The sequence below is a fragment of the Cetorhinus maximus genome, chromosome 2 (assembly GCF_964194155.1).
Source record: "Cetorhinus maximus chromosome 2, sCetMax3.hap1.1, whole genome shotgun sequence".
NCBI lineage: Eukaryota > Metazoa > Chordata > Chondrichthyes > Lamniformes > Cetorhinidae > Cetorhinus > Cetorhinus maximus.
Genome location: NC_135880.1, coordinates 217,647,077 through 217,666,557, shown reverse-complemented (window position 1 = coordinate 217,666,557; position 19,481 = coordinate 217,647,077). Strand labels below are relative to the sequence as shown.

At 41.0% G+C, this 19,481-nt stretch overlaps 1 protein-coding gene across 4 annotated transcripts in view; it reads right to left on the bottom strand.

The window, feature by feature from the left end:
• sik3 (SIK family kinase 3) overlaps window positions 1-19,481 on the bottom strand; it is a 317,323-nt gene that overhangs the window by 167,967 nt on the left and 129,875 nt on the right. For all 4 annotated transcript variants that reach the window (XM_078532694.1, XM_078532668.1, XM_078532686.1 and 1 more), the window contains exons 2-3: window positions 14,361-14,477; window positions 7,805-7,868 (exon numbers count right to left, since the gene is read on the bottom strand). In XM_078532694.1, the coding sequence (XP_078388820.1) occupies window positions 7,805-7,868; window positions 14,361-14,477 (181 nt within the window). The remainder of the gene's footprint in view (window positions 1-7,804; window positions 7,869-14,360; window positions 14,478-19,481) is intronic.

Here is a 19,481-nt window from a genome sequence, read left to right as displayed (position 1 = left end):
CTGTTGAACTTGTATGTTGGTTTTTTGGGATTCATGCACAAGGACTCCCAAATCCCTCTGTGCTGCGGCCTTCTATAGCCTTTCTCCATTTAAATAACATTCAGCTCCTCTATTCTTCCTGCCAAAGTGCATAACCTCACGTTTTTCCACATTATATTCCATCTGCCAAGTTTTTGCCCACTCACTTAACCTGTCTGTATCCCTCTGTAGACTCCTTGTGTCATCCTCACCATTTGCTTTCCCACCTATTTTTATGTCATCTGCAAACTTGGCGCTAGTACATTCACTTCCCTCATCTAAGTCATTAATATATATATATATTATATATATATATATATTGCAAATAATTGAGGCCCCAGCACTGACCCCTATGGCACTCCACTAGCTACAGGTTGCCATCCCAAAAGTGCCCCCCTTACCTCAACTCTCTATTAGTTAGCCAATCCTCTATCCATGCTAATATACTATCCCCAACGCCATGGGCTCTTATCTTATTAACCCCCTCGTCGCTGACCCCTTCCATGCAATCCCCAGTCCTGTCCGCAGGCACCCTTATCCGGAGCTCCAGCAGCAATACTCAAGGTAAGCCCAAGAGTTGTACCAGCAGTGGCCATCATGCCTGACTTCTATTTGGCTGGCAGCTCTCGGCAGCGGAATTTCCACTCTACTGGGAGATTCATTGTGTGGGAGGCCAAACCTTGCCCAGGTAAGTGCTTGTTTGCCTGGTAATTTCACTGGTCTTCCCGGAGAGAAGTGATGCAGGGTTTCCACTGTCGCAAACTGTAAATTCCACCTAATATCTCTACACTCTTTAGATTAAGGGACCATCAATATTAGCTTATTTTGCATTTTAGAAACTGTTAAGTTTGCAAGCAATTTTAAAATTCTGCACACACGAAGAATAATGAAATAATGCAAATTCAGGTCCACTGATATTCTTATAACAGCAGTACCTAAGAAGCACTCAAACAAAATAAATCATAACATACTGAAAATGAAATTGCACAACTGCAGCTGAATCTAACACCAATATCTTGAACCAGCCACAGGTAATGAAACATCCACTGCACATTTGGTGGCTTGTAACCAAATAGCTTGTCATTAATGCGGAGAGACAAGTGTGAAAGCATGTGACAGCATGCAACAAATTAAATAGAATGTATTGTTAGTTTTTCTTCATTAATGAAAATTATAAAAGCAAAATATAGTACCAGCAACATTACAGGCTTCAAGCTAAATATTTCACCACAAAGCTGTTTTGTTTAATTTTGTATGCAAATTGCTTTATTGCAAATAGATAGATGTTTCAATGATAATATCTGGACTAAGAAATGAAAGAAAATTCAACTTTTCAATGAAACATTATGTCAAAATAATCTGCTTATTACTTGATATAAAATTATAAAATTTCAAACTGACATCATCAGAAGCATACTTTATGTTCGTCAACTTAATTCCATTTAAAAGTGAAAAGGGGCTAGCTTTTATGAATGACTTAATTTACAATGCCTGATAATGGAAAAAAGAGCTTACATTTATACAGCACCTATCAATTCTTTCCAGCATCTCAAAGTTCTTCTCTTAGAAATGTGTATAGAATGCTGGGTGAGTAAACATGGTAACCATTTTGCACCCAGCAAAGTCTCACAATCAGCAATGAGAACAATGACTAGTTAATTTAACCACACAATATACAATCCCAGTTGTGATTCTGACCATAATTTAAATGTAACTTTGCTCATGAGATTGTAGTCAACCGCACGCAGACAGCCTAAATCATATTCATGCTCATCCTGCACCATGAACTATAAGATACTGGATACAACTTTACTAATTAAATTTAGCTTTAAAATACTTCCAATGATCCTGAACGTACAGACAATCTATATCTTTTTTAAACTACTTTCAGTTGGTATTGTAAATTTAAAACATAGCAGATCAATACTTTATTGCTAGGTTTTCAAAGGAGTGGACTATTACCTTTTCAAAAGAAAGTCCACCAGCATAAAGGATATTGGATTCTATTAAAAGATCTGATATATGGCTTGCAGAGAACATTCCTGTTGAAACGACCAGAGAGAGAAAGCCAGGGAAATGAGGTCAACAACAACTGATCAATTTCTATTTTCCCTTGACTGAGGCTAAACTCCAAGAGAGAATGGTTACTGAAATGCCACTGGTGGACTTCTACTTCTTTCAGACAATTGAGAACCATGCATCTTTCCCTACCAAAGGGCACAATGCCAAATATGAAGGATAGTTTACATAGCTTAAGAGATTTGTTAATATCTTGTTCACAGAAAGAACAATAATAATAGAGGACAGCTCTAAATAGCATAATTTTCCAGTTAGAAAAAACAATTCAGAGTACAAAATAATCTCCACAAACTGTGCTTTCATATTTTCGGGTTATTTGAGACCTCTTCGAAAAAAAATTCTCAGAAGGCTCCGAGGATCAGTTTTATGCAACAGGTTTACAGGAGCACCTTGCCGCACATCTTGTATTCGATCCATATTAGAATTTTGCAGGGATGAATTTATGAGTGATATAGTGCCGATGGTCAAAGTTAAGAAGTTAATTATAAAAATGGCAACTGGGATTATATGCACAGTACAGGTGAATAACCCTTACATAGGTAAAAGCTTGGTACTCCATTTATATTTCTCCACCCTAGAAAAGGAAAATTGTGGTTGACACACTTTCTCCAAAAACCGAATAATTCTGAAGTGAGTGTGGAAACAAGCCCCAGTTTAGAGAAAACCATAGAAGCTCAACAGGAATCCCAGATACAACAGGTAGGCCAACATCTTTTTGATAGAACACTAGTATACTTGGGAAAATGCTCTGTTTGACCATTGACATGATGACGGGTAAAGACAAAGCCATTCTTTCTGAAGGTGATTGCCACAACAGTAAATGAATTTTGCATTACAGACACCTGTCATCTAATACCATGTGATGAAAATTATACTACTTTGAGAAAATCAGAATTTGGTAGGTAAATCTAGAAAATTCATTGCTGCTAATCTTGCTTAAACAATTTTGAATATATTTTTTAAAACATTCAGGTGTTTTGTATGAAGATGGGATGAAATGCAAACATCTTCCAACCACAAACATTTCACAAACAGTAAACTGAACCTATTCTGACTAAAAGTAAGCCATCAGCCTTGCTTATCAATAAATCTGAGGAGAATTAGAAATGCATTGTATATGTAAAAATGCTTTTGAGTTAAGTTACGTAGTTGCAAATATGGTTTGCAGGACTCAACTTCTTCTTGTTCTTTAACAAAAGGAGCAAAGTCATCCATACTGAAAATTTTGAATGAGAATTGGAACCTGATACTCTCACTTCAAACGGAGCCAAACAGATTTATCCCTTTGGACAATGTATTCTAATTTGTCTTTATTTTTCACATCTCCAAACATGAAAGGAGAGACCTCAATGAAAGGAGAATGCTTATCCTGGGTTATTGCAGAAATTTAGGCAGATTGATAAATCCTCAGGAGCATTTAAATATTTTTTTTTCCAGTCATAACATCTATCTAGAGTTTAGATTGAGTATACATCTCCTCAGAGAAACTGTACTCTTTCAAATAACAAATCCATTATTATCCTAGTGTCTGAGAACTGTCGTCTGCGTTAGAAACTGGAAGGAGCGAGTGGCTATGGTGAAAAGGAAACTGGGCATGTGGGAGCGACGCTCCCTCTCCATTGCGGGTAAGAACCTGGTCATCAGGTGTGAGGTACTCTCGCTGTTGCTGTACGTGGCGCAGGTCTGGCCCATTCCCCACTCCTGCGCGATGGCGATCACTCGAGCCATCTTCCGCTTTATCTGGAGGTCGAAAATGGATCGTGTCTGCAGGGACGCGATGTACAAGCCTCTAGATAAAGGGGGAAAAAACGTGCCCAACATCGCCCTCATACTGATGGCCACCTTTGTGTGCGGCTGCATCAAGCGGTGCGTAGACCCTCAGTACGCAAACACCAAGTGTCACTACGTGCTGAGGTTCTACCTGTCCCCGGTGTTGCGAAGGATGGGTCTGGCCACGCTGCCGCGGAACGCTCCAAGTAGTTGGACCGTGCCGTACCACCTGTCCCTGGTGGAAAAATTTATGCAGAAAAACACCTTTGACCACAAGTCCATCAGGCAGTGGTCAGCACGTAACGTCCTAGAGGCCCTGAGGGATAAGGAGAGGGTGGACCCTGTGGGATGGTTCCCCGAGCAGACTGTCAAAGTCATTTGGCAGAATGCCTCATCGCCAGAACTTTCCAACAAGCACCAAGACGTAGCTTGGCTGGTGGTGAGAAAGGCCCTCCCCGTCAGATCCTTCCTACACGCCAGGAGTCTCACCCCCTCTGCACGATGCCCTCGAGGTGGCTGTGGTGGGGAAGAGACCGTTGTTCACCTCCTTGTGGATTGTGCCTTTGCAAAGAAAGTCTGGAGAGAGATGCAGTGGTTGCTGTCGAGGTTCATCCCGAGCAGTTCTGTGACACAGGACTCTGTGCTCTACGGGCTGTTCCCAGGGACACACACCGAGACAAACATCAACTGCAGCTGGAGGATCATCAACTCGGTGAAAGACGCGCTTTGGTCTGCCCGAAACTTGTTGGTCTTCCAGCACAAAGAGTTGTCCCCGACCGATTGTTGCGGACTGGCACAATCCAAAGTCCAGGACTACGTGCTGAGGGACGCACTAAAGCTTGGGGCAGCTGCCGCAAAGGCGCAATGGGGAAGGGTCGCTGTCTAAGACCTTTCTACCACAGCGCACCGAGAGACTGGGAACTGTTTAGAGCCCCTCGGGCTGTACAGATCAAAATGAAAGGCTGTAAATGACTGTAATATTGTTTGTACTGATGCACCTGGTGATACATTTTGTAAAAGTTTAACCTGGATTGTACCCTTGTAATGTTGTTTTTGAAATGGTTTTGAATGTGATTGAAGATTTTTATGAATAAAGTATATTTTTACAAAAAAAAAAAAAAAACTGTCGTCTGCGACCAGTTCGAACTGGCCTCGGGAGCCAAGGTAAATCGTGGGAAGAGCGAGGCCATGTTCTTTGGGAACTGGGCTGACCGATCCTTTGTCCCCTTCACTGTCAGGGCTGACGGCCTGAAGGTGCTGGGGATATGGTTCGGAGGGACCGGGGCATGCGTTAGAAACTGGAAGGAGCGAGTGGCTATGGTGAAAAGGAAACTGGGCATGTGGGAGCGACGCTCCCTCTCCATTGCGGGTAAGAACCTGGTCATCAGGTGTGAGGTACTCTCGCTGTTGCTGTACGTGGCGCAGGTCTGGCCCATTCCGCACTCCTGCGCGATGGCGATCACTCGAGCCATCTTCCGCTTTATCTGGAGGTCGAAAATGGATCGTGTCTGCAGGGACGCGATGTACAAGCCTCTAGATAAAGGGGGAAAAAACGTGCCCAACATCGCCCTCATACTGATGGCCACCTTTGTGTGTGGCTGCATCAAGCGGTGCGTAGACCCTCAGTACGCAAACACCAAGTGTCACTACGTGCTGAGGTTCTACCTGTCCCCGGTGTTGCGAAGGATGGGTCTGGCCACGCTGCCGCGGAACGCTCCAAGTAGTTGGACCGTGCCGTACCACCTGTCCCTGGTGGAAAAATTTATGCAGAAAAACACCTTTGACCACAAGTCCATCAGGCAGTGGTCAGCACGTAACGTCCTAGAGGCCCTGAGGGAAAAGGAGAGGGTGGACCCTGTGGGATGGTTCCCCGAGCAGACTGTCAAAGTCATTTGGCAGAATGCCTCATCGCCAGAACTTTCCAACAAGCACCAAGACGTAGCTTGGCTGGTGGTGAGAAAGGCCCTCCCCGTCAGATCCTTCCTACACGCCAGGAGGCTCACCCCCTCTGCACGTTGCCCTCGAGGTGGCTGTGGTGGGGAAGAGACCGTTGTTCACCTCCTTGTGGATTGTGCCTTTGCAAAGAAAGTCTGGAGAGAGATGCAGTGGTTGCTGTCGAGGTTCATCCCGAGCAGTTCTGTGACACAGGACTCTGTGCTCTACGGGCTGTTCCCAGGGACACACACCGAGACAAACATCGACTGCAGCTGGAGGATCATCAACTCGGTGAAAGACGCGCTTTGGTCTGCCCGAAACTTGTTGGTCTTCCAGCACAAAGAGTTGTCCCCGACCGATTGTTGCGGACTGGCACAATCCAAAGTCCAGGACTACGTGCTGAGGGACGCACTAAAGCTTGGGGCAGCTGCCGCAAAGGCGCAATGGGGAAGGGTCGCTGTCTAAGACCTTTCTACCACAGCGCACCGAGAGACTGGGAACTGTTTAGAGCCCCTCGGGCTGTACAGATCAAAATGAAAGGCTGTAAATGATTGTAATATTGTTTGTACTGATGCACCTGGTGATACATTTTGTAGAAGTTTAACCTGGATTGTACCCTCGTAATGTTGTTTTTGAAATGGTTTTGAATGTGATTGAAGATTTTTTATGAATAAAGTATATTTTTACAAAAAAAAAAACTGTCTACAATGCTTCCATAGCTCCTGGTGGAAATCATCACTGCTTGCTCTTCCAATATTCATTTGCAGCATTGTCACTTCCAGCCAGATAGCTCCCCTAGCAAAACTGCATGTTTGCTTGTTGTATCAGTACTGGAGAATGAGAGTTTCACAGGTGCAATTACAGAAATTAAAAATTACATTGCATTAGTGCCGATGGTATAGGATAGTCAAAACTGAAGACCTCAAGTATAGATTTTTCCATGTTTTTGATTTGTGCATGCTCCGATTACTTCATAACAACTTCAATGGTAATATAGGTATTGTCTTCTGCTAAGGATGACTTGGGGCTAATGTTCCAATCTCTGGTATATCCTCTCATGGTATAGAAGACTTCTGCTATTAGGCACCAGTCAAGCTTCATTATAGGACAGATCAGCCATGCAGGTCATACATTTATACCACAACTTTAAGCAAAATTTGACGGACTAGAACAGGCAAAATAACACAACTGCACGTTGTGTTGCAAAGAACTAAAGATGATAATATGAATGGCTCTTTCCCAACATAATTAGAGGAAGTGAGGATTGCTGGCTTAAAAATTCTGTTGGAAGAGACAGATGACTCTACAAATTTCTGATTGAATTATTTATCTTACACATGGTGTGCAATGGAAAAGGAATTAAATAAATGCCCGAACATGTGGGAGGAATTTTCTGAGGTAGGATTTAAAGGATCAATACAATGAGATACCAATGAAACAGTAATGAAACAGATGGAAAAGAACAGCGTAACCGCTGTTAGTTGGATTTATATGAAAGTGCACAGCATACCATGCAAGGGCACAGGAGGGATATTTCCACACATTTTAAATTGTTGCATTGCCTGTTAATATGCATTTTAAACCCAAGGGTCAGGGCATGGAAAGCCTGACAAATTGAAACTACAGTCAGTCATTGAAAAACCAGAAAATAACAGAAAATAAGAAAACACCTACTAGTAAATGTGTCTTATGTTGTGATATTAAAGACCTAAAAATTTTAACCTCCTTTTAAGTAAAGCTGTGATATAGTTTAGTAGAAAAATAGTCTGTCGCAGCTGCAGACTATAATTCACAAAAAGGGCTTTCAAAATAGAGGGGCAGTTTTGTATTGTTCTTAGAAAAGATGGTTAATTTTACTTCATGTATCACACGATTAAACATAACAATTAACTATTTAATTCAATATGTCAGATTTGCTAAAAATCCAACGTAGCATAACAACAACTATTGTTTTAAGGCGCTACATTACTAACATCCGTTACAAGTCAAAGGTATTACTCACCAAAAATCTCCCCACCACTGGCATACTCCGTCACCAAGTAAATCATCCTTTCTGTCTCCATAACCTGTAGCACAAGGACATAGTAGAGGCAGATGAGGGAAATACTCTAAAGTACCCAATTTAATGCCAAATTTTGAAAATACTGGCTAATCATGGTAGTTAAACATATAACACTCAAAAGGGAATTGGAGAAATATTTGAAGGAAAAATAAATCACAAGAATATGTGGAAAGAGTGAGGGAATGCAACTAACTGGACTGCTCTTAGAAAGAGGTGGCGCAAACTCAATGGGCTTTTGTGCTGTACTATGCTATGATTCTATGGTCAAAGGAAAGAAAAAGAAAATGAGGGAAAAGAAAGACTTGTCTTTATATAGCACCTTTGATGACCAAAGGATGTTCAAACTAGTTAACAGCTAATGAAATACTTTGGAAGTGTAGTTACTGCTCTAATGCATGACAGCCAATTTGCACAACAAACTCCCACAAACACCATTGTGATAATGACCAAATAAACTTTTTTAGTGATATTGATAGATAAATCTGACAAGGACACGGGGGATAACTTCCCTACTCTGCTTTGAAATAGTGATATGGAATCTTTATGTCCAACTGAGAGGGCTGACCTGGCTGAATGTCTCATCCAACAGGCAGCACCTCAAGCAACATTCCCACAACAATGCATTGGAAGGTCGGCCTTGACTTTTGTCCAGGAGTGGGACTTGAACTCTCAACTTTCTAACTCACAGGCAAGAGTGCTACCAATTGAGCCACAGCTGACACATACTGTAAAAAGCAAGTTCCTCCAGATTTCACATATTTATAATATAAAAATTGATTTCCTACTATGCTCACAGACGAAAAGCAAATAAAAACTTGGTTCTCTTGTCATCTCTCTTATTATCGACCACTCACAAAGGGTGCATATTTCACTCTTTCCTTTCTGTTTTCAACTTTTCTCCTTATCCTGGCTATGATAATTTCTATTGTTGTCTTTATATACCTATCTATGCCTGAGCCTCACCCTAGTCTTCCTCACCCTGTAAGTATGTCTGTTTCCTCAGTCGCCTCACCTCTGTATGCGTTCTCCTCCATGCATATATTGCAGTTTATACCTTGCCCTATATTTGCCTGTCAGTATCATTTGACCCTGTCACATTCACAGAATCACAGAATCTTAACGGCACAGAAGGACGCCATTCGGCCCATCACGTCTGCACCAGTTCTCCAAATGAGCATTATGACCTAGTGCCATTGCCCGGCCTTTTCCCCATACCCCTGCACCTTGTTTCTATTCAAATAATCGTCTAATGCCCTCTTGAATGCCTCCATTGAACCTGCCTCCACCACATTTCCAGGCAGTGCATTTCAGACCCGAGCCACACTTCTTTAAATCACTTTAAATCTGTGCCCTCTCGCTCTTTTACAAGTGGGAACAGCTTCTCCCTATCTACTCTGTCCAGCCCCCTCATGATTTTGAAAACTTCTATCAAGTCACCTCTCAGCCTTCTCCTCTCCAAGGGAAACAGTCCCAACTTCTCCAATCTATCCTCATAGCTGAAGATTCCCATTCCTGGGACCATTCTTGTAAACCACTTCTGCACTCTCTCCAATATGTTCACATCCTTCCTATAATATGGTGCCCAGAACTGTACACAATATTCCAGCTGAGGTCTAATGAGGGTCTTATATAAATTCAGCGTAACCTCCCTGTTCTTGTACTCTATTGTTTTTGTCTGTCTTTCTTTCAATAGATCAGCCAATCTATACGCCTGTACCACTCTTTATACATTGCTTTTTTTTCTTTTTTAACTTATCAATTTCCTTTGTTTTTTTTTCTCCTTTCTGACTTCTACAAGGAACAGAGAACATTTAAAAAGTATTTTTCTGTTACCCATTGAAGTAGACACCAAACACTATAAAATTTACTAATGTACATTTGTAACCTAAGGACAACCCTAGTCGAAAAATTTCAATGTTCCTTTTATTATGTGCTCTTTGCCTTGAATTTTTAAAACAAATTTTGAAGAGCAAGAACAGATAAGATAGAGACTGAAGTCAACACTTTGCACATAAACAGTGAACGGCAGGGTTCACTTCAATACTAATGCATGCAAAACATTGCAAGTCAACTTTCCTGTAAGCCACTAGCACAGCCAGCAATATTTGACATCTGTTACACACACCATTGCATGCGGTTTGGGACATCAGCGGACAAGTGACCTCATTCTACAATCCCCAGCCACCAATTTATAGGAAATAGTAAAAACCATTTCATCACAAGCTTTTTTTATATTCATTCTTGGGATGTGGGTGTCGCTGGCTAGGCCAGCATTTATTGCCAATATCTAATTGCCCTTCAGAAGGCGGTAGTGACTGTCTTCTTGAACTGCTGCAGTCTATGTGGTGTAGGTACACCTACAGTGCTATTCGGGAGGGAATTCCAGGATTTTGACCCAGCAGTGAAGGAACAGTGATATATTTCCAAGTCAGGATGGTAAGTGGCTTGGACGGGAACTTCCAGGCGGTGATGTTCCCATGTGTCTGCTGCCCTTGTCCTTCTAGATGGTAATTGTCATGGGTTTGGAAGGTGCTATCTAAGGAGGCTTGGTGAGTTCCTGCAGTGTATCTTGTAGATGGTACACAATGCTGCTACTGTGCATTGGTGGTGGAGGAAGTGAATGTTTGTGGATGGGGTGCCAATCAAGATGGTTGCTTTGACCTGGATGGTGTCTGCTTCTTAAGTGTTGTAGGAGCTGCACTCATCCAGGCAATTGGAGAGTATTCCATCATACTCCTGATTTGTACCTTGTAGATGGTGGACAGGATTTGGGAGTCAGGAGGTGAGTTACTCGCTGTGGGATTCCTAACCTCTGACCTGCTCTTGTAGCCACAGTTGGCCAGCCAGTTCAGTTTCTGGTCAATGTTAACCCCACAGGATGTTGATAGTGGGGGGTTCAGCGATGGTAATACCATTGACTGTCAAGGGGCAATGGTTAGATTCTCTCTTGTTGGAGGTGGTCATTGCCTGGCACTTGTGTGACACGAATGTTACTTGCCACTTGTCAGCCTAAGCCTGGATATCATCCGACCTTTGCTGCATTTGAACATGGACTGCTACAGCATCTGAGGAGTCACAAATGATGCTGAACATTGTGCAATTATCAGTGAACATCCCCACTTCTGACCTTATGGTGGAAGGAAAGTCATTGATGAAGCAGCTGAAGATGGTTGGGCCTAGGACGCTACCCTGAGGAACTCCTGCAGTGATGTCCTAGAACTGAAGTGATTGACCTCCAACAACCACAACCATCTTCCTCTGTGCTAGGCATGACCCCAGCCAGCTGAGAGTTTTCCCCTCTGATTCCCACTGACTCCAGTTTTGCTAGGACTCCTTGACGCCACATTCAGTCAAGTGCTGCCTTGATGTCAAGGGCAGTCGCTCTCATTTCACCTCTAGAGGACAGCTCTTTTGTCCATGTTGAGCTGAGCGACCCTGGTGGAACCCAAACTGAGCAACAGTGAGCGGGTTATTGCTAAGTAAATGCCGCTTGATAGCAAGTGCTTGTTGATGACCCCTTCTATCACTTTACTGATGATCGGGCAATTTTTCACAATACCGGATAGATACCAGTGTGGTAGCTGTACTTGAACAGCTTGGCTAGGGGCACGGCAAGTTTTGGAGTTCAAGCCTTTAGTACAACTACCAGAATGTTGTCATGGCCCAAAGCCTTTGCAGTATCCAGTGCCTTCAGCCGTTTCTTGATATTACGTGGAGTGAATCAAATTGGCTGAAGACTGGCATGTGATGCCAGAGACCTCCAGAGGAGGCCGAGATGGATCATCCACTTGGCACTTCTGGCTGAAGATTGTTGCGAATGCTTCAGTCTTATCTTTTGCACTGATATGCTGGGCACTCCATCATTGAGAATGGAGATATTTGAGGAGCCTCCTCCTCCAGTTAGCTGTTTAATTGAATACCACCATTCATGATCGGTGTGGCAGGACTGCAGAGCTTAGATCTCATCCATTGGTTCTGGAATCGCTAAGCTCTGTCTATCACTTGCTGCTTATGCTGTTTGGCACGCAAGTAGTCCTGTGTTGCAGCTTCAACAGGTTGACACCTCATTTTTAGGTAAGCCTGGTGCTGCCCCTGTCATGCCCTCCTGTATTCTTCATTGAACCAGGGCTGATCCCCTAGCTTGGTGGTAATGGTACAGTGGGCGATATGCCATGCCACGAGGTTACAGACTGTGGTTCAGTACGATTCAGTACAATTCTGCTGCTGCTGATGGCCTACAGCGCCTCATGGTTGCCCAGTCTTGAGGTGCTAGATTTGTTCGAAATGTATCCCATTTAGCACGATGGTAGTGCCTCACAACACTATCTTCAATGTAAAGACGGGACTTGGTTTCCACAAGGGCTGTGATCACTCTTACCAATACTATCATGCACAGATACATCTGCGGCAGGCAGGGAGTCCTCGACATCGACCTCGGACCCCATGGCGTCTCATTGGGCAAGGAAATCTCCTGCTGATTACCACGTACCTTCCCCCCGTCCTCAGCTGACGAATCAGTACTTGTCCATGTTGAACACCACTTGGAGAAAGTACTGAGGGCAGAATGTACTCTGGATGGGGGACTTAAATGTCCATCACCAAGAGTGGCTCAGTAGCACCATTACTGACTGAGCTGGGCGAGCCGGAATGGACATAGCTGCTAGACTGAGGATGAGGTCAACTATATTTTTCCCTCTTGTTGGTTCCCTCACCACCTGCCGCAGGCCCAGTCTAGCAGCTATGTCCGTTAGGGCTCAGCCAGCTGAGTCAGTAGTGGTGCTACCGAGCCACTCTTGGTGATGGACATTGAAGTGCCCCATCCAGAGTACATTCTGCCCTCAGTGCTTTCTCCAAGTGGTGTTCAACATGGACAAGTACTGATTCATCAGCTGAGGGCGGGGGGAAGGTACGTGGTAATCAGCAGGAGATTTCCGTGTCAAATGAGACTTCATGGGGTCTGGGGTCGATGTCGAGGACTCCCAAGGCAACTCCCTTCCGACTGTATACCACTGTGCCGCTACCTCTGCTGGGTCTGTCCTCTTCGACCTTTTAGCGGACTGATACAACTGGTTGGCTTGCTAGGCCATTCCAGAGGAAAATTAAGAGTCAACCACATTGCTGTGGGTCTGAAGTCACATGTAAGCCAGACCAGGTAAGGACTGCAGATTTCCTTCCCTGAAGGGCATTAGTGAATTAGATGGTTTTTTACAACAATTAGCAATGGTTTCATGGTCATCATTATAATTTTAATCCAGATTTTTATTGAATTCAAATTTCACCATCTGTCATGGGTCCCCAGAGCATTACCCTGGATCTCTGGGTTACTAGTCCAGCAACATTACCACTACGCCACTGCCATATTTTCAAATGATCCCTGGTATCATTTTAGTCAAAGGGCATGATAAATGAAACTTCACAGGTGACACTATATTTATTGTTCTTTCAGAAATGCAAAAGACAGATCCATAATTTGGAATCATTGCAGACACCAGACAGTTATGAAGCTTGAAGCATGATTGAAAGAACATAAGAATCTACCATGGCACAATACAATATTTGGGTTTGAGAGTATTACTAGAAGCAAAGATTTAAAAGTGTTCCAGAAAGCTTTTCATAATGCGAACCGTTGTCTGTTATCCTACGTGCAGTTCATGCTCAGTGAATGTAAAACATAACTTGAAACTTGAGAGCAAGTTATAAGGCAGTTACGCATTCATGGTTAAAACTGCTCAGAAAATTAGACTTGAGAAGCTGACAGTCACCTGAACACCAAGGTGCTGTCCTGCAGCACACGCTTTCCTGTTCAGGAATTATCAACTATAATTGGCATTCTTGTTATCGCTAACAGTCATTTTTATGATCATTAAGCATTATGACAGGTAACAGTTTTTTTTACATAATGATGCTAGGTTAAGGATTTGAAGGAAATTGGTTTATTTTGCTCCATCTGACTGGAACAGAATATTTTAGTCACAATGTAGCAAGAATACAAAAATGGTCTAACTTAAAATAGCATTACAGGTTTTATTCTTTGGATTTTATTAAAATCATACCAGAATTTGTTCCATCAAAACTATAATCCATAAGCTGCTCTAGTTACTAAAAAAACAGGAAAAGGAAGACTTGTAAGGAAACTGCATATACTGTAGCTCTTTTACACATAAAGAAGTAAAGCATTATTAATATAAATAGGAAATGTGAGAAACACTCTTTGGGCCAGGAAGCATCTGTGGAGAGAAACAGCACTAACGTTTCTGTGACCTTTCAGCAGATCTTCCAGCATCTGCACTATTTTGGCTGTGTAAGAGGATTCTTAATGGTGATGTTCTAGCTATAATGTTAGTCCTACTTCAACAAGTAATGTTATTAATTTCCCACATAAGTAGGAATAGTTCCATAAAATCAGAGAAATAATGTGCCTGACATTCATGGTCTTATAGTGGAAAACAAGAAATGAAAATGAATCCTTATAAAACGTATAAGGCAAGTCCCTCACCTGGTACAACCTAATAATATGGGGGTGCCGGAGCATTTTCATGATTTGAACTTCTCTGAAGATCTTCTTCAGGTTTTCCTCTTCTAGCTGTGTTTTATCGACTATCTTTATAGCAACCTGAAAAGCAAAAATATCTGAAAATTAGAAAGCTTAAAAGATTTTGTGCTAATTTTACAGATAATCCAACAGTATTTTTAATAAATCTTATAAAAGCTGCAGCTGGTTATAACATTATTGGTTTAGTGTAGCCAAATCTTCAATACATTTTCTCCATTCTCCTTAGCCAGAACACCCATCTGACTAGTTTTTTCCTCTGGCCATGTGCCTGGTTAAGTCACAGACGCTCTCACAATTTTCTGGGTAAAATAAAGTACAGACTTCTCAAAGCTGGTACCAACAGATCTGTCATTTTCACCAACAAGAGAACACTATTCAAAGCAGATTACAAAAAGATTAGGGAAAACTGATAAAGCAGAATAAAAACAGAAAATGCTGGAAATTCTTGGCAGTTTAGGCAGCATCTGTGGGCAGAAAAACAAAGCTAATGTTTCAGGTCAATAATTCGTCGTAAAATTTCTAACAGCTCCAAGTTTTCAAGTAACTAAAATGCAGGGGGGGGGAAAGAAAGAGAAAAAGGAACAAGTAAGAAAACAAAAGGTGGGGTCTACAGAAAATTTAATGGCAATAGCAGAACCATTACCAACAACTGCTCTCCCAAAAAGTGAGAGCAGTGGTTGTGATTTTAAATTGTTGAATTCTACGTAGTTTTCGGAAGGCCCAATCAAAACAGTGCCCAATCAAAGGATAGGTGGTGTTCCTCCAGCTGCCACTGAACTTCATTAGAATAGTGTAGGAAGACAAGGACCAAGAGATCAGATTCAGAGTGGGACAGAAAATTTAAATGACAGATGACCGGAATGGCAGGGTCGTGTTTGCAGACTGATCGGAGGTGTTCCACAAAGTAATCACCCAATCTGTGTTTGGTTACCCCGAGAGGAGAAGAAACCACATTTTGAGCAATGAATGCAGATAAAGGGAGTTAAGCATCTCTATACACTTCCTCCCAAGATCCAAACAATCATTTGTATTCTAGCTACTTATCAGGGATATAGCTCATATTTTCATTTCACAAAGGTAATAATCAATGTCCGTAACCAATTATGTTACATGTAGTAACAGATTTCCCGTGGCCTTAATCATCTCGAGTTAGATTATACAATTTTTATAACAATAGGGGTTATATGACCAAAATGTGACAAGAAGCTATTGCAGAAGAAATCCTAACACAAAGGAAAATAGACACTATATGCACGTCTTTCAATATATTAGAACATAAAAAGTGTAGTTTAAATATCTTTAAACAAACACTTAACTCACTGGTTATACAGAAAAACACAAAATAGCCCTTAACATTCAGTATATATATTTCTAGGCTGACTTGCTTCTAAGTTATATTTGCTAAAACCAAGGAAAGGGTGCTCAAGTACACTGAAATTGCCTCATTGTCAGAGAAATGGATATTGCAGAGTGCTCAAAATGTACTGGAGATCAAATGCCATGTGTTTTTTTTTAAGTATCCAAAATATCTGTACACCTTAAAACCAGTGTTCAGAAAGTTCATAACATCAGAATTTTTCTTTATTTTAATATGCAATTAGCCAATAAAGTTTTGCAGTTTTTATTCATCAGTTCCATATAAGACAACCATATAAGATTACAGAATAGAGGATGCTATCTGACCCATTATATACATGCCAATTCTCCTGTGTTTGTATTTTTTTTTGCAGAAAATCCAAACATGCAATCACAACAACAAATTCACACTGAACATGTTCAGACTGCCCCACGCCACGACAAGGACAAAACAAACAAGAGCAAAGGTGTTTGCCTGAATATTAAACAATTAAAATGTTCCATCCATCTACTCCCTTTTAGAGTGACTTCAGAATTTGCAAACAAGGCAACGGTTTTATTTTTTTCTGAGAACATTCACATTAAGTAATTTTCCTTGTAATTTTCAAAATGGATTTAAAATTTGAAGACTATGGGGAAATGAAGTATATTCTAGGCTCTTTAAGAAATATATATATTTTTAAATATTGTCCTATCATAAAAATGTATTTTCAAAATAGAATTACAGGATTTTTTATATATAGAAAACCTATGCTTATATTATGCAATAATGTAATGAAATTAGTGCCAATGTCTAAATTGGTTTGCTGTATCTACAGTAGAATCATTGACTTTTTGATAAAAATACTCATAATGCTACCTCTCTTAGGGTCATTTCAGAACCATCATTACTATTTGAAGTAAGTGTACAATCCTATTTCATATTGTAAATTTTACAAATTGTAGTTGATAATTTATTGACTACAATTCAAAGGATATTTTTGTTATTAAACTTTCGCTCCAGAAGTGACAAGTTTGCCAAACATGCGTGTCTGGGAATGCAGAAGAGACAGAAATATCTTGTATCATTTTCACTATGATGTCACACAATAAGTGGCATAATGAATGTTGACACATTTTGCATCATCTGTGTTTGGAAAGAGAGGGGGAGCTTGGCAAGCACAGAGACTGTCAGTTTATCAAGTTGGAAGTCAAAGCATAAAACATGTATTTTAATTTATAACAAGATTGGTGCCACCTACTACTGAAGGGAGCTCAATTTTCCACATCAAGGTGTACACATGCTCAGAACAAAGAAAAAATTCTGAAGCTCGATTCACAGTTCTGAGAGAATGGCGTACGCTCAATGAACTTGTCTGACCTGCCATCAGATGCTACCTTAAATCATGAAATACAACAAGACTAAAAACATATTCACTGTTGCTAAGGTGATGTCATATGGAAACAATGAAGCTGTTACTGACAACTTTGTACGAAACAAGACTTTAGAAAAACTCCCCACTGACAAAGACAAGGATAATGAGTCAATTCTTGTGAAAACCTGTACCCTTCAAGGTCTATACTGGAAACATATTTTAAAGAATTTATGCACCCCAATAAAAGGTCAAGAAGCTACATCAAACTAAAGATAGCCTTGATCAACTTCTTTTAACACAGAGATAAAAACAAAAAACTACTGCGGATGCTGGAAATACAAAACAAAAACAGAATTACCTGGAAAAACTCAGCAGGTCTGGCAGCATCTGTTCTGTTGAAGGGTCATGAGGACTCGAAACGTCAACTCCTTTCTTCTCCGCCGATGCTGCCAGACCTGCTGAGTTTTTCCAGGTAATTCTGTTTTTGTTTTCTTTTAACACAGGCCAGGTTAAAAGTTCCCGTATGAAGAGAAATACAATATATAAGGACTGTTGGTTAAAAAAAGTTTAAAACCTGTTTTGATTTTATACAGGAGTATAAAAGATCAGTGACCAGTGATTAAAGGAAAATAAACCAAGTTATTTATTCACCAATTTTCAATATTTGTGTAATATTTTGTTTTGAAAAGCTGTGGATTGTTTTCCATTTTTGACAATTTCAAAAAGATGCTCCAATAACATCATTCATGTTAGCATTGTAAATTAAGCAATTTTTCAGAGCTAACAAGCAAGACAGACAAGATCCCACAACCTCATTTCAGCATGGCCCTCATCGCTGGCAGCTTTCATGATTTCCACCCACAATATCATCTAAATTACATTGATACAATACCATTAAGTACATTGCACAATATCATGTTCAGCAAGATTTTTTTTTCTTTTAATTGGAAGCTGAGAAAGGGTTAACAACATCAGTAGGACGGATGGACAGACAGACAGACAGACAGACAGACAGACAGACAGACAGACAGACAGACAGACAGACAATCTCAAAGCTACAGTACTGCAACCTCAGTTGCTAGTTTATAAAAAGGAAAAAGCACCGCTACTAATTCAGAAATAATACAAGTGAACAGGTATCATACTCAAGCCAGGGAAACTCAGGGCTCAATTAAAATTGAGGAGGTATTGAAACCAGTTACATCATACAATAGGTATAGGCCATGACCATTTTTGTAGCTACAAATTGCGTCTTTGCCAGCCATTTGCTGCCTGAATCAAAAGGGTTGGGTGCAGGATGTTTGCTATCTCTAAGTGAGCATTATTCAAGAAGCATATTTTGTTCTGCTGGAAAAGAGAGCTGAAGAGCATCCTACCACATTGGAATTGATAAGTTGGGAACATCATTGAGTATCTTCATTAACAGGCCTACAGAAGAATCTGAAATGTTGGTGAACCATTGTATCTAGCTGCATAGATGACCAATCCATGCATTTACCAAGATAGTGGGAGATCTGGTTTGTTTCAGTTAATTGTTATAGTGAGAAACGGTCAAATTCATTTTAAACTTCAGGACAAGACAGATCCAAACAGGCTTACTAAGAACCATTTATATATATTGATGTACTACATTATTCTTCCCTGTACACAACTTTAACATTTAACACTTAACACTTTGGAGCTCTCGACAGCTTCAACTGAGGGCCTAAATTTGGAGAAGGCGAGCAGGGAAAGGGTTGAACAAGAATCCCAGGAGCAAAAACAGAAAATCTGGAAAAACTCAGCAGGTCCAACAGCATCGGTGGAAAGAAAAAAAAAGTTAACCTTTCGCATCCTTATGACTCTTCTGCAGAGCTAACGAGAAGTAAAAATGTAATGAAATTTATACTGTTTAACCTGTGGAGCAGGTGAAGCTGGATAGAAGGCCAGTGATAGATGAAGGCAAAGGAGAGATTGCCAGAGATGACATGGACAAAAGGATGAAGGGGTGTTAATGATAGTGGTACTGGCTAAAGGAGGTGCTGATGGTGGCAGTAAGGTCAGAAAGCAGAATGTGATAATAGCAGAACAAGGACAAGCACAAGGGAAAAGGACAACATGAACAAGTAACAGATGGCCCTTGCTGGGGTGGGGCAGGGGCAGGGGGTAGTGGTGGGAAAAAAGATTGAAAATAGGATGAAAGGTGGGGATAAAACAATGAATAAAAATTAAAATAAATAAAAATAAGTGGATAAAAAATAAAAATGAAAAAATGAAAAAATAAAAATTAATAAATGAAAATGAATATTGAAAAAAAGGGGTTGAGGATGGAGGAGGGAGTTCACGGTCTGAAGTTGTTGAGCTCAATGTTAAG